The sequence below is a fragment of the Solanum pennellii genome, chromosome 6 (genome assembly GCF_001406875.1).
Source record: "Solanum pennellii chromosome 6, SPENNV200".
Lineage (NCBI taxonomy): Eukaryota > Viridiplantae > Streptophyta > Magnoliopsida > Solanales > Solanaceae > Solanum > Solanum pennellii.
In genome coordinates, this window is record NC_028642.1 from 54,870,098 (window position 1) to 54,882,945 (window position 12,848).

Sequence of the window (12,848 nt, forward strand, 5' to 3'; positions counted from 1 at the left end):
AGACTCAGACAACAGCAAGCAGTAGAATAGAATCATTTTAAAAAAATAAAAATTTCTTTACAGATTCAACGAACACCAACAATAAAAAAAAGTTTAAAAAAAAAATAACCTGCATATTTTCAACCAAGTGACATTTCGAATAGCTAAGTACTCAGGTAAATATGTACAAGTATACAATTCAATGAAATTGAAGGGTCCTGTTTTAAGCTGCAACATGACTTGCAAGACGCATTATACATAAGCGTGCAAGCAAGCAAATGCGAATAACTAACATAGCAAATGGAGTCGCCAACAATCTCAAACGCATCGCTTCCTCTTTCAGATTTACCTCAATTCCTGACCCTGAACTGATTTTAAACTTGATAGAGATGAATCTGTATCTTAACATACGTCCATGCTTATCCCCTCGAACTTTTCAATTTTGGATGTGAAAATTGTCAGCAACAATGAATAATTCCGGCATACCGGGACAACTCTGGGACTTTTCAGGGACAGTCAGGTCATTGGGACAGTCAAAGAATTACTCAACAGTTGAGTAGCAAAAGACAAAACAGCAACTTACATCTTTACAGAGGAACTTGAGTTTTCAGGACATCAGCAATGCAAATTATCAGAAGATACTTTGTGACCATAAATGCCACGGATCTCAGGAGGAAGCTTGCTTAGAAGATCTGAGATAGCGGAGTCATGTTTCTTCTTCAGATCATTTAGCTCCTTTTGCTGCAGTCCGCGCAGTTTCTCCAGTTCCTTGGTGATTTGTCTGATATCAGCTGAGTAGTTGTTGCTGATCATGTTATTTCTTTCCTCTGATGAATGAGGCCTGCTTGCATAACTAAAATCCGCAGAATGAGCATTGTCACCAAAGTCAAAATCACGGTGAACACTGGCATCATCATCCACGTGAGTCTCAGATTTATAATCTTCGTGTCCGAGTAAGGCAGCAACATGTGAACTCCCTCCCTCTCTCAGGATAACAGGTGATTCTTCAAATTCTTCCGTCCAACTGTCTTCATGAGTTGGTGAATCGGTCAGCGACGTGTTTGAAGGCCCCTGTCTGCGTGGAGAGCTGCCATTACTGGTTGTTTTCGGTGAAACAGACCAGTACTTTCGACCTGAAGGAAGTCTTTCCAACACAAGACTACCCGAATAAGCAGGATCAATTGTAAAGGGAGGAGCATCATCTCCGACTCCAGAAGTAAAGTTATCAGAAGCAACTTCATCGGAGATGTGATTGCTAGAGTTTTCTCTTGGTGCCCAATCTGGGATATATGACCGAATTTCTGAATCGATCATTTCTGCTATTGCTGAAACATCCTGATCTGTCAGGTCCAGCTCTGCAACCATTTCACTAGCAACAGCATTCGCCGTATCAACTTCAATATCAAAGGGGAAGTGAATGTTTCTAATATGACCTGATACCACAGTGCAAATGTTATACAACTAATTCATAGATGCATCTTAAGCTTGACAAAAGAAACAAGGAGCAAGCAGTAACCTGTTGAATCAGTAATTCGAAGTTTAAGAAATATTGTATTTAGGTCCTTCCTTTGGCCCTGCACTGTGAAATCTCTGCTTCCTTCAGGCAAAGGGTCCTTTGTACTCCTTTCACTATCAGACTGATCATCACTCATACCTGTAAAGATCCCACAAAAGTCAATAATAAAGGGACATTTAAGAAAAGGTGCGATCACATAATTACCTGCATGTCCGGAATTGATGCTCAAAGATCGACCTACGTTTCCAGAATCCTCATCAGAAAGGAGAAAGGGATCAACCAATAGTTTCTTAGCAGGCAACCGCTCAGAAGCTTTTGCAATACATTTTTCTATAAAGGCTTTGACTCTTGGATCCTTCACTTTTGCCAATGAGGCAGGCTTGATTCCCTTCATAGATGAAATTGGCAAAATCAGAATATTAGCAAAGTAGTATTGTTGTTGTAAGATGAAATTGAAATACAATACAAAGTCAACTATCTCATCAGATTAATCTGCTAAAAGGAAAACAAAGTTGCAGAAAGCTAAAGTTTGTAATTTATAGCTATCAAAAACTGAAAACTGATTGTATAGGACTCCTGGATTTGTTTGAGTAAGAATCTAATGTTGTATAATAAAGCACTCCTACAATCATTCCCTCAATCCCACTAAATAGTGTCATCACGACCTGGCACAACGTTAGTAGAAGAGTTAAAAATTAAAGAGTATTTCAACTAAAAAGTAAGCCCCGCAAGTAGAGATAAATGTTTGCTGATGATAAGTTTGAGATTTGACAAGGATCTAAGTTGGTCTCTTATTACATGATATAATAGTCCTCAAAATTCAACAAGTAGTGAAGGGAAGATATTTCCCCTTCAAAGCAAGTGGACAACATATCATGACGCAAAAACAACACATTTGGAATGAATGCAACTAATGTGCTAACTGCTAACTACTTTGAGTACATAACCAAAAATTAGCCATTTTGGTATGCTTACCTTTTCTGGTAAATCTCCAGCACTAGTACCCTCTAAATCTGAACACAACCTTTTCTTCCCTCTTTTCACTACCACCTTTATAACTTTCACATTAATCTGTCAACAAGAAAATTACTCCTTACAAAACTGCCTTAAGTGTTAAAGTTATTTAGCACCTTCAACAGTGAAGAACTCATTTTACTGTCGTAGTTACCAACTACCACCTACACTATACCCCTCATGATCCTACTTGCGCATTTCCATTGTTATTTCTTCAGCCAAACAACCACTACTCTAATTACCTCTTAAAATAGTGTGTTGGTGAAACTCCTTTTAACACTTCAATGTCATGCAAGCCAGTGGATCTAGATTAAGATCTCCATTACGTCGTTGGAACAACTGATCAAGAAAAGTATCCTTCAGTTTAAGTTGTCAATTCTGCTAAAACCTAAAGAGATGCTAGGCTTCTTCGCAGTGGTTCGCTTGACCACATCATTAGCATGGTTTAAGTTAAGTGCACGCCAAACAATTAAGCTCTCATTTGATCAGCCGTACTCCTTCCACTTTAGCTATGAGTAATTTCATATATATTTCTTGTCTGTCACATGATTCCGATAAATGAACAATAGGAACCATGTACCCAAGAGAGCAAGTACTCAGAAGATTGGACTCAGTTATCTTGTTCATCTTAACTAAACTAACCTAAAAATATAACACCTTAGAAATACATCAAGATACATACCACATTATTCGAAACAGAAGTCTGGACTAGCTACAGTCTGAATTAGCACTTATAAGAGAGAATAAGAGGGATTAACTTATTGGAGAGGGAGAGAGAGAGGGAGAGAGAGAGCGAGAATGTGTGTACAAAAATTATTTCAGTTGGAGTAAGGTCTAAATGAAGTGGTTGATGCTGCTAACTAAAGCAATGCAAAACAGAAAAGAAAAAAAGAAGAAAGATTCACATTCAGACACAAACTCCCCAAGGTGAGGATGGTACATGGAGGTAAACTGATGATTGGAAATCCTATGAAAATTGCCTCCAGTGATTCTTACTCAACGTTGACAAAGCACTCTTGACAAATAAACCAAGATGGTATTAGGCATTTACATGATATTTTGAATTTTAATTGGTCAACTGGAATGCATTCCATCAGGGATAGAAATCATGTTTCTTAATACCTATAATACAATGACAATGAACACGTCCAATTATGCAAGCAGGTCATGACAATATTTTTTGGGTAGTTTGCTAGAACAATTGAATGACCAATGAAAACAAACACGACAAACTGCAGGCAATTGGATGTAAAGTAGTTACTCAAGGAATGCATAAGTTCACAGGGCCCTTTTTAGTTTTATGATAAAGAGCTTGACAACATCATATGAAATGAACTGTGAACCCAATAATTCAGTAGGCTCACTTGGATAAAAAAGTTAAGGACCATACACCAAAGGATACAAGACTAAGAAAATAAAGCCTAAGTCCCTACAATCAGCACTTGATTCATGCATGGTCACACTGTTTTTAAAATGGTCAACAACATCTCATTCTATGGTAAACCATCATGAGCTACTGATTCCACCAAGTCAAGGACATTCATTCAACAGAAGTCGTATACAATGTTGATTTCTTAGGACTACTAATGTTTGTTTCTTGGAATATCATGTTATTGTTCACTTCCTTAGCAAATTGAACATCTATTGAAGTGAGAATGAACACCCTTATTGATAAAGGAAAAGGTATTGGGACTAAACTTACTTTTATATTCAAGGATAGAGAGAGAAGACACAGAATTCGGTCTTAAGAACTCCTGAATGGGCCCTACCCTTGCAATATCTATTTTATGCTCAAACACTCAAGAAAAACAAATACAGAAAACTCCGAGCGAAAGTAGGTTTATCTTTGACAGTGCAAAATAGAAAAAGCGGGATCAGTCTGTGGAAATAAGATTTCAGGCTATGCAAATTTAATATCCCTCAAGAGTGCACTGTTTTAACAGGATAGCACTGATGGAGCTTGCCTCACGCAAGATAATGTACTGTATCTCTAACAGAATCTACCTGTGTGTGAAAAGGTTTTGGAGTCAGTAAAACATTCTTTCATGCACTGTTCAGCAGCCTGGATGGAGTTAATTCTTAGATAAAAGCAACATTAAATGGGTGTTTCCAGGGGATATTATACAAGTGTTTTGCATCTGGAGGGATTGGAAGGCACAGAAAACTACCAGAAAGATATGGAACTCGATTCCTTTAACTATATTTTGGGTGTTATGGAATGAAAGAAACAAGAGATGATTTGAAGGAGAAAAAAGCTCCCTGCAGCAGCTGAAAATAAATTGCTTATTTCTTTTATTTGTTTGGTCCAAACTTGAAGTTTTAGAGTATACCTACCAGTGATAAACTTCAGCAGTTCCCTATCAAGTTAAGGAAATACAGCCTTTTGTAAATAACTTTTGTAACTATGCACCTCCAGGGTGATTTGTTAACTAAATAGCTTTACTTTTTTCTCATAAAGAAACAAGCAGAATCAGTACGGTACAAATGGAGTATTCCTTTTCCTTTTTCTAACAGTAAATTTAGGTCGGCGAAATAAAGATAACAGAAGGGGGAAACCTTAGTGCTTTACTGTGAACTCTTGCTATGATGTGCTGTTAAAATCTGTGGATTTTGTCCATGGAAGTCATTGCAGAAAATAAATGCCCCAACCGAAGTTGCTCGTTTTTAGTGGATTACTGCTTATGGTGCCTGTTTGACTCAGGACAACCTACAAAAAGAGTCTTTAGCTTGTGAAAAAGATATTTCCTCTGTCAAAATGCTACTGAAACAGTAAAATATCTTCTGATTCATTGCAACGACACAGTAACTATGGTCCTTTTTCTGAATATTTTTGGTGTTCAATGGGTGATACCACAAAGAATTAAGGATCTACTTGTGTGCTGGCAAGGTTAGAGAACGAAGAGAAAGAGAAAGCTAAAGACATGGAAAATAATTCCATTATGAATTAGCTGGACAATATGGCTTGAGAGGAAGAGCAGATGCTTTGATGGAAGCAAGGAGTTGATTGCTGTTTTAAAGTTTAGGTGTCTTCAGAATTTGTTTTGTTGCCTCAAAGGAGATGCTTAATCAGAATTTATGATTTTCTGGACTTCATAGATTCTCTCTTTGTGCATGCCCGAGCATACAACAGACTTGTTGAGTTGTTGGATAAGAAGAGGGGGCAGCAAGAGCCAAAAGGCATGATGGAGGATAATTCCTCATTGCATTTGGTAGACAGTACGGAAAGAAAGAAATAGAAGAAACTCTGAAGATAGGTCCAATTCCATTCAGAAGGTCAGATGGGATTGTATTGCATCCTTTTATTTTTGGTGTAAAGAGGAAGGTTTAGAGGAAACAGAACAGATTGTAGAATCATTAGGATCCTTGTAGTATTTTTTTTTCCTTCTGTTCTTTTATTCCCCTCTGTTTGCAGGTCACTGGCATATCCTTAATGCTGCAGAATACAACATTACCATTTTAAAAAATAAATTAAAAAATAGATTCTCTCTTTCTGTAGCTTCTATCCAAGGCCTCTCTTTTGTAAGCTTATCAGGTACCTTTCTAGTATTAATTTAACACTCTCCTTATACAAAGAGGTTGGTGAAATAAAGAGGAAAATGCTTCATACAGTTTCCAACCTTTGTGTAGAAACAGCTTCGAACTGCAGCACAGTTGGTCCCTAAGAAATGCCTTGACCTTGAAGTTTTGTCACTTTAAGCAGGCCGATGAACTTGATACAAACATAAAACCCCAACAAAGGACAAAAACCTGACTTTTTGTATTTGTTCTGATAACCAGCTTAAGTGCATTAAAATGTCGAAATGCAAATGCAACATCACCTATAGTTGTTATTTTATCAAATTTATTAGAGGGTGGTGCACCCTGAGAATACAAACTGAAGGATGAGATTCCATCCTCCTCATTTAATAGGGAAAAGGAGAGAGACATAAGTCAACAATCCCAGTAAAGAACATCCTCCAAAGCAAGATAACCCCATTTTGCTGCATACAAGCCTTAAACTAGACTACATGAATCCTACATGGAAAATTCAAGTAAATGACTAGGGAGCTAATTATTTAAACTAAAACCTAGATGCTTAGTAACTAAAGTCACATAATTTAACTATCATTTAAGTTATCAGTGTTTGAGTGTTATTATTGAATATAGAAATGGAGCAGTATTCTTCTATTAGATACGGAAATAAACTAAAAACTTATTGGCTTTTATTTCTCTAAAATGCCAACAATTTCTAAATTTCTTTGTGATCCCAATTTGTATGACACTCTTTGCACATGAAGATACCAATGGATAATTATGGAATTACCTAAAGCTTAGTTAATGAACAGTCATGTAAAACCATAAATGTCATAGTTCCTCGAGGGTTGAAGGCTTGAAGCCTAAGCTATGCAATGCAAGGATATTTACAATTTTTAACCAAGAGTTGCACTCTCAATAAAAAGATTTTCCATCACTCGTGCTGCTGCACAACCTTGATCCCAAGAAATGATATCTCTATGACTCTATCAACAATCGTGAACATACAATAACTTGATACGTAGCTTGAGAGACGACAAAAAATAAAGAGAGCATGAAGAGAAACATAAATTCTTACTGCTGTCACTTTCTTATATATTTGAGCAGCGTTGGAACACTCAATATAAGGATATTCAAATGTCACGAGCTCCAGCAGGCACATGCCAAAGGCATAGATGTCTACTAGCTCATCGTATTCCTCTTCATAAAGTTCTGGTGCCATGAATTCTGGTGTACCTGAGATCAAATATAGAATTGCACTTTTCAGAACCATCTAAACTGCCAATGAACAGCAAATTACAACCTTGAGTACAGTTGCAAAACTGAGAAAATCTGAGTAGGACCTTACCAATGACACTATGAGCAGCACGAGCCTTGCAAAGAATTGCAGCGAGTCCCAAGTCACCAATCTTAACCTCCCCTTGGTTACCATTGATAAAAATGTTATCACACTTGAGGTCCCGATGAATAATTGGAGGGTCATGACCGTGTAGATATGAGAGACCCTCTAATATCTGCCTAGACCAATTCTTAAGTGCTCTGATATCAACCCTCTTATGTTTTTTGCGGTACCTTCACGAGCATACAGAAAGAGTAGTCCATAATCCAATATTTCAAAAATATGGGTAGTGGGGTTAAAGAATTGAGCAAAAAAAAAACAGAAGAAAAAAAAACGAATAGCCATACTGTCTTAAAGTCCCAGAAGTGAAAATTTCAGTAATGATGTTGATATTCTCATTCTTTGAGTCAACCCACGAGTTATAGAATTTGATTATATTCTTGTGCTTGAGGGTTTTAAGCAAATGAACTTCGGAATAAAGACGCTCCAAATCCACAGCATTCCTCAAGAGATCAGCCAATTTAACCTGGTTCCAAGCTACTTCAATCCCCTCCAATTCATCAAATGCTCGGTAACTATATTACCGATGGTAAGTCAAGAATGGACAATAGTTTCACTTGGCAACATTCATTAATGAGGGGAAAAGGCAGTAACGCAATAGTTCATCTCGGGTTATATGTCAATCATACAACTTTCAGAAATATTAAGAATTAAAAGTCATATAAATATTCAAATTTAATACCTTTATGTAATGTTCTCTTAATCAATCTAAACTTTTTAACTATCACTATGCTATTTTCTTCCCTTACTACTAATATAATATATCCCCTCTATTTCATTTATGTGACACTAATTCCTTAACAGTGTGTTCCAGAAAAAATGGCACATATCTCACACTTGGAAACAATTTAACGTGAACTTCTCATTCCTCTCTTTTATAGCCCACATTAAACTAACGACATATTTAAGACCATAAGTTCAAAAGTCCTTTTTTTCCTCAAAACCCATGCACGACCGGCACATAAATTGGAACAAAGAGAGTACCATTCAAATTAACATCTTATATTCCTTATCCTATCAAACACATCAATGAAATAAATGGGCATTATGCACATGAAGACATTCAAAATAGGATACACTTTCTTGAAAGCTCCTTTTCCCAAAACCTCTTTGTACTGCATATAACAAGACAATCAACTCCTTAATTACAATGAAGAATCAAATATATGTAATGACTAATTTAATATACACCAACCTAACAAATATTAGCCAGAAATGTAACAACAGTAATAGAAAAGCAGTCAGAAAGAACAGAATCCCGGGAAAAGTAAAATACAGAAAGAAATATTACCCCCATAGTCCCAATTTATATGATTCTCTTTCCATTTTGAGATTCCCGAAATCTTTACACTATTCAACTTGTTTGGGTGGTTGCAATCGATTGTATTGTGTTGTTAGTTTAAATACAATTTTTGTTATAATTGTTACTTACATATTATTGCAGCGTATCGTTAAACTTATTGTCAGAGGTAATGACGAAAATTCCCATTTTGTGTAACAACATTTGGTGTGATCAAGTCGTTAACTTTTTTTTCCTCATTTTTTCTTTACTTAAAATTAAATATACTTATTTTATCTTTTACCCAACCTTTTTATAGCAACTCTATCCCGTACCCTACTTCTTTTACAAGCTCGTCCTTCTTTTATAAATTCATCCTTTAAATTGTTGATGTGTGACATTATGTAACGATGAAAAACGACACAAGCTATCTAGACGTTGTATTCATTAAAGAATACTGCACATTACAATACAATACAGAAACAATACCTAACAACCATCCAAACAGTTCAAGCTTTCTCCTTCATCAAATTTTAAATTTGACATGATGAACTTTTCCCTACTCAAACTAACTTTTCAATCGTTACTTCAACAAATTTCACCTTATGCTTTTCAGTCCGATCATATAAAAATAAGCAGAATAAAGTCAGTAGGCAGTTTCAAAAATGTACTTCAAAACACTACTTAAGCGGTACAACAAGCCAAAAAATAAGTATTCAATGCAGAAGCGAGTGAGCGAGAAACTAACCCGGCCGTATCGACCAGAAGGATCGAGCTCAACGAACTCAGGTTCCGATTCAGAATCGTCCGGTTCCTGTTCAGACGTAGATTCCTGCTGCATTCTCTTTGTTCCAATGAATTGAGTATCGAGTAGAAAAAGAAAAAAAAAATCCAAAACCTAGCTTTTTGACAAAACAATAAACTCAATTCAGATCAATATGAAACAGCGTAATTAAGTATTTTGCCAAAATAACAATCATACAATTCGTCTGCGGAGATTGTAATTGGAAGAAGACTCAGTTACACCAAACGAACAAGTATGTAAGCGTATTAAGGATCAGTGATAGAAGGAGAAACGTAAAAGGCAAATGAAGGCGTAGAAAGGGCAAAAAGTTAAAAAGAGTTGCGGTGGGTTGTGGGTACCGTTGGGTCAATGGCAGGTGTTTATTGGGTGTTTACGCTGCGCATGCGAACGGGAGCAGACTCAACCCTGACGCCAAAATTTGGAGCGTCATTTGCACGGATGCCTCGTTTAGGTTTGAGAGTTTAAAAACACTCTTTAAACTTAAACCTAATCTATTTAAGTTTGGTTTGTTGAGTAAATATATATTTTTAAATTTGTTAATATTTTTTTTGATAAATCTAATCGTTCACGTTAAGCTTAGAATAGGATGTTTATTTTTCTTTAAAAAGAAGATTGAAATAAGGAAAAAAATGGAAATGAAGAGATTATATACAAATCAAATCTTCACTAGTAAGATAAGAATTGGGATAATCAATCAATAAGTTATAACTGATTTTATTGTACTTTATGAATTGATTTTAATTTACTTTTACTAAAACTTTTACTTATAAAAGGTCTAACACCATAAATTCTTGCATTGTTATATTTTTTCTCATTTAAATAAGATTATGGAAACGCAATCGCATATTTGTTAAAACTTTTTTATTTTTTCTTATTATTTAAAAAAGTGATTGAAAAGTCAACCATGGATAAAATTTGAAAGTCAACGGGTTTGGCACAGGGCAACCAACGCCAAGCTAGTTGAGAATTTCTTATCGTTTATTTTTTCATTCAATTATGACATCTCTTTGTTCTTTTATTTTTTGATTATATTTATCTTAAATTATAGTGGTGTTCGGTATTTGATTCGAGATTTCTAAATTTTAAATTTAGTAATTGATAGTTAAAGTAGATGTCAAATATTAAGTTTTTAAATTTCGGTTCAATAATTTGATAATTGATAAATAATACTTCGGTTCGATATGATATTCGATGATACAATATTGAATATGCAGTCGATTGTATTACTAATTTAACATTACTGTTTTAATTATTTCCATTCTTTATGTGGATACACAAGTAATAGAAGATCAACATGTAAGAAGACATCAAAAAAATTAAATTGACACAACTAAAAGATATATGTATTTGAGTTGTTTGTGTTTAGTATTACTCCGCATTTAATTTTCTGTTTGAACTTGTATTAATGAGTTATGAACATGTTTGATATATGACCTTCATTAACTAATAAATACGGAATATCAAATGATTCTAATGTCTCATGTCAACCCAAATTCAAATATCGTTATTCTAAAATTTTACTCTTATATATATACCTTACCAAATACCAAATTACCAAAAAAATTAATTCACTTTAGTAATTCAATTTTTGATATTTTACGTCCAGTTCTACTCTAAGTTTTTATTTAAGTAACACTCCATATAATTATAATGGGAAGGATAAAATAATACCTTTAATGTTTTAATTTTATCTTGTATTTGTCCTTTATTCTATTGAGTCATAAGTACACCTCGCGATATCTTTTGTTCGTATATGTTCGTGTTGTGTATTTTTCTCTTGTTTTTTAAAAGAATTATTATAACTCAGTTGGTTGGCAATCCACCTTGTTGATGAGAGTTTGACTCCCCACAGTAATTCCCTCCCATTTCCCCCTTCCCTTACCCTCAATTTTATTTTATTTTATTTTTTAAAAAATCAACTTTTTCAAGTTTGATTTGATTTCTATATCTTATAAAATTGAGTAAATTTTAGATTTAGCAAACATAAAAGTCATATTTGTATGTTATAACTATAGTTTGCGTTATTGCGCTTCAAAACAAATTTTATGTTTGCTATATATGGAGCATCATATCTGAAAAAAAATCGCAAGCATCTAATTTGTATAAACGCAACAATTTGTATAAATCGGACGTCTGTGTCTATGAAAATTGTGTTTTATATGTATATGTTCTTTATGTTTGTAAATCTGCATAAAATTTGAAATTATATACAATTGAATCGAAATAAAACATTTGTATATCAAATCTCTCTCTCACGCTCCCTTTATACAACACAAATTATAAATTGTAATTTGTATAATTTATATTTGTATAAAGAGAGAATTGCATAAGAGAAGTGGTAGCGCAATATATGCTTTTGTATAATTATAAGTGTATAGGATGAAAATATATGTATCTTTTATTTGTATATACAATTTTCTCTCGCTTTATACAAACAAAAATACAATTTATACATTTGTGTTGCATAAAATGAGAGAGGTGAAGGAGAGTGACAACCGAGATTTCTGCAGAGAGAGGCGATGGTTAAATATTTACTACAAGTTAGAATGAAATGAAACTGTAATTATAATATTTAATTTGAATTAATAATTTATTATTTTATACCATTATCCCTATAAATTCCTTTCAACTTTGAACAATAACCAGTAGCAGCCCAGAGGACATCGCATGGGCTTGGGTTGGATAAAAATATTTTGGGCCTAAGTTTGGTATTGGTGACAGAGGCCTGCTATGTTATGTAATAAAAGTTCGATTTTTACTTGCACTAAAAATTTGGGACACTTAAATCGAAAATCGAATTTTTAAAGAAAAAATTTATATTCAAATCAAATAACCGATTTAATTTGTTTCGTTTTAATTTTTATTATTTATCCCAAAAAAAAAAAAGATTCTGTTCTCTTAAGAGACATCTGGAAAGTTGAACCTGTTAAATAGTAGTATCATATTTGGCAAACAGCCAACTAAGGACTAAATTAATTAGTGAATTAATCAGAACATATTTAATTATAATAAACTCCGACATCTTCACAGAAAATGTTTGATACCCAGGAGATTAGTGGACTGACCATTACGTATTTTATTACTAATAATATACATGATTCTTTTGGCTTAACTAGCAAAAATTGCAATAAAATGATAAATATATTTTTATTTTTAATAAAAAATTTTGAATTCGAGTCCCTCTTATCGAACATCTTTGTTAGGAAAACCAAAAGAAAAAATGTTTTGGATGCACATTGAAAAAGTGTACCACTAAAGATGCAATTAAGTATTAACTATGTAAGCTAATTTAGTGGTTGTTTGGTGAAGCTTTTGGAAAGCCAAAATTATCATTATTTTAATT

The 12,848-nt window shown here is 34.2% G+C and overlaps 1 protein-coding gene across 2 annotated transcripts; it reads right to left on the reverse strand.

The window, feature by feature from the left end:
* Positions 1–92: 92 nt before the first annotated feature.
* LOC107023742 (probable serine/threonine-protein kinase WNK3) lies at positions 93–10,000 on the reverse strand. Of its 2 annotated transcripts, none has more exons than XM_027917636.1 (8): positions 9,844–10,000; positions 9,449–9,598; positions 8,499–8,536; positions 7,709–7,936; positions 7,371–7,594; positions 7,101–7,258; positions 1,496–1,883; positions 93–1,412 (listed from the first exon to the last, which is right to left on the reverse strand). In XM_027917636.1, exons 2-8 carry the CDS (start codon positions 9,539–9,541, stop codon positions 595–597), a joined length of 1,947 nt encoding a protein of 648 aa, XP_027773437.1. In that variant the 5' UTR covers positions 9,542–9,598; positions 9,844–10,000; the 3' UTR covers positions 93–594. The 2 variants fall into 2 exon arrangements, with proteins under 2 accessions (XP_027773437.1, XP_027773438.1); XM_027917637.1 differs by having other exon boundaries at positions 1,496–1,633; positions 1,700–1,883; positions 9,449–9,965.
* Between the last annotated feature and the right edge of the window lie 2,848 nt (positions 10,001–12,848).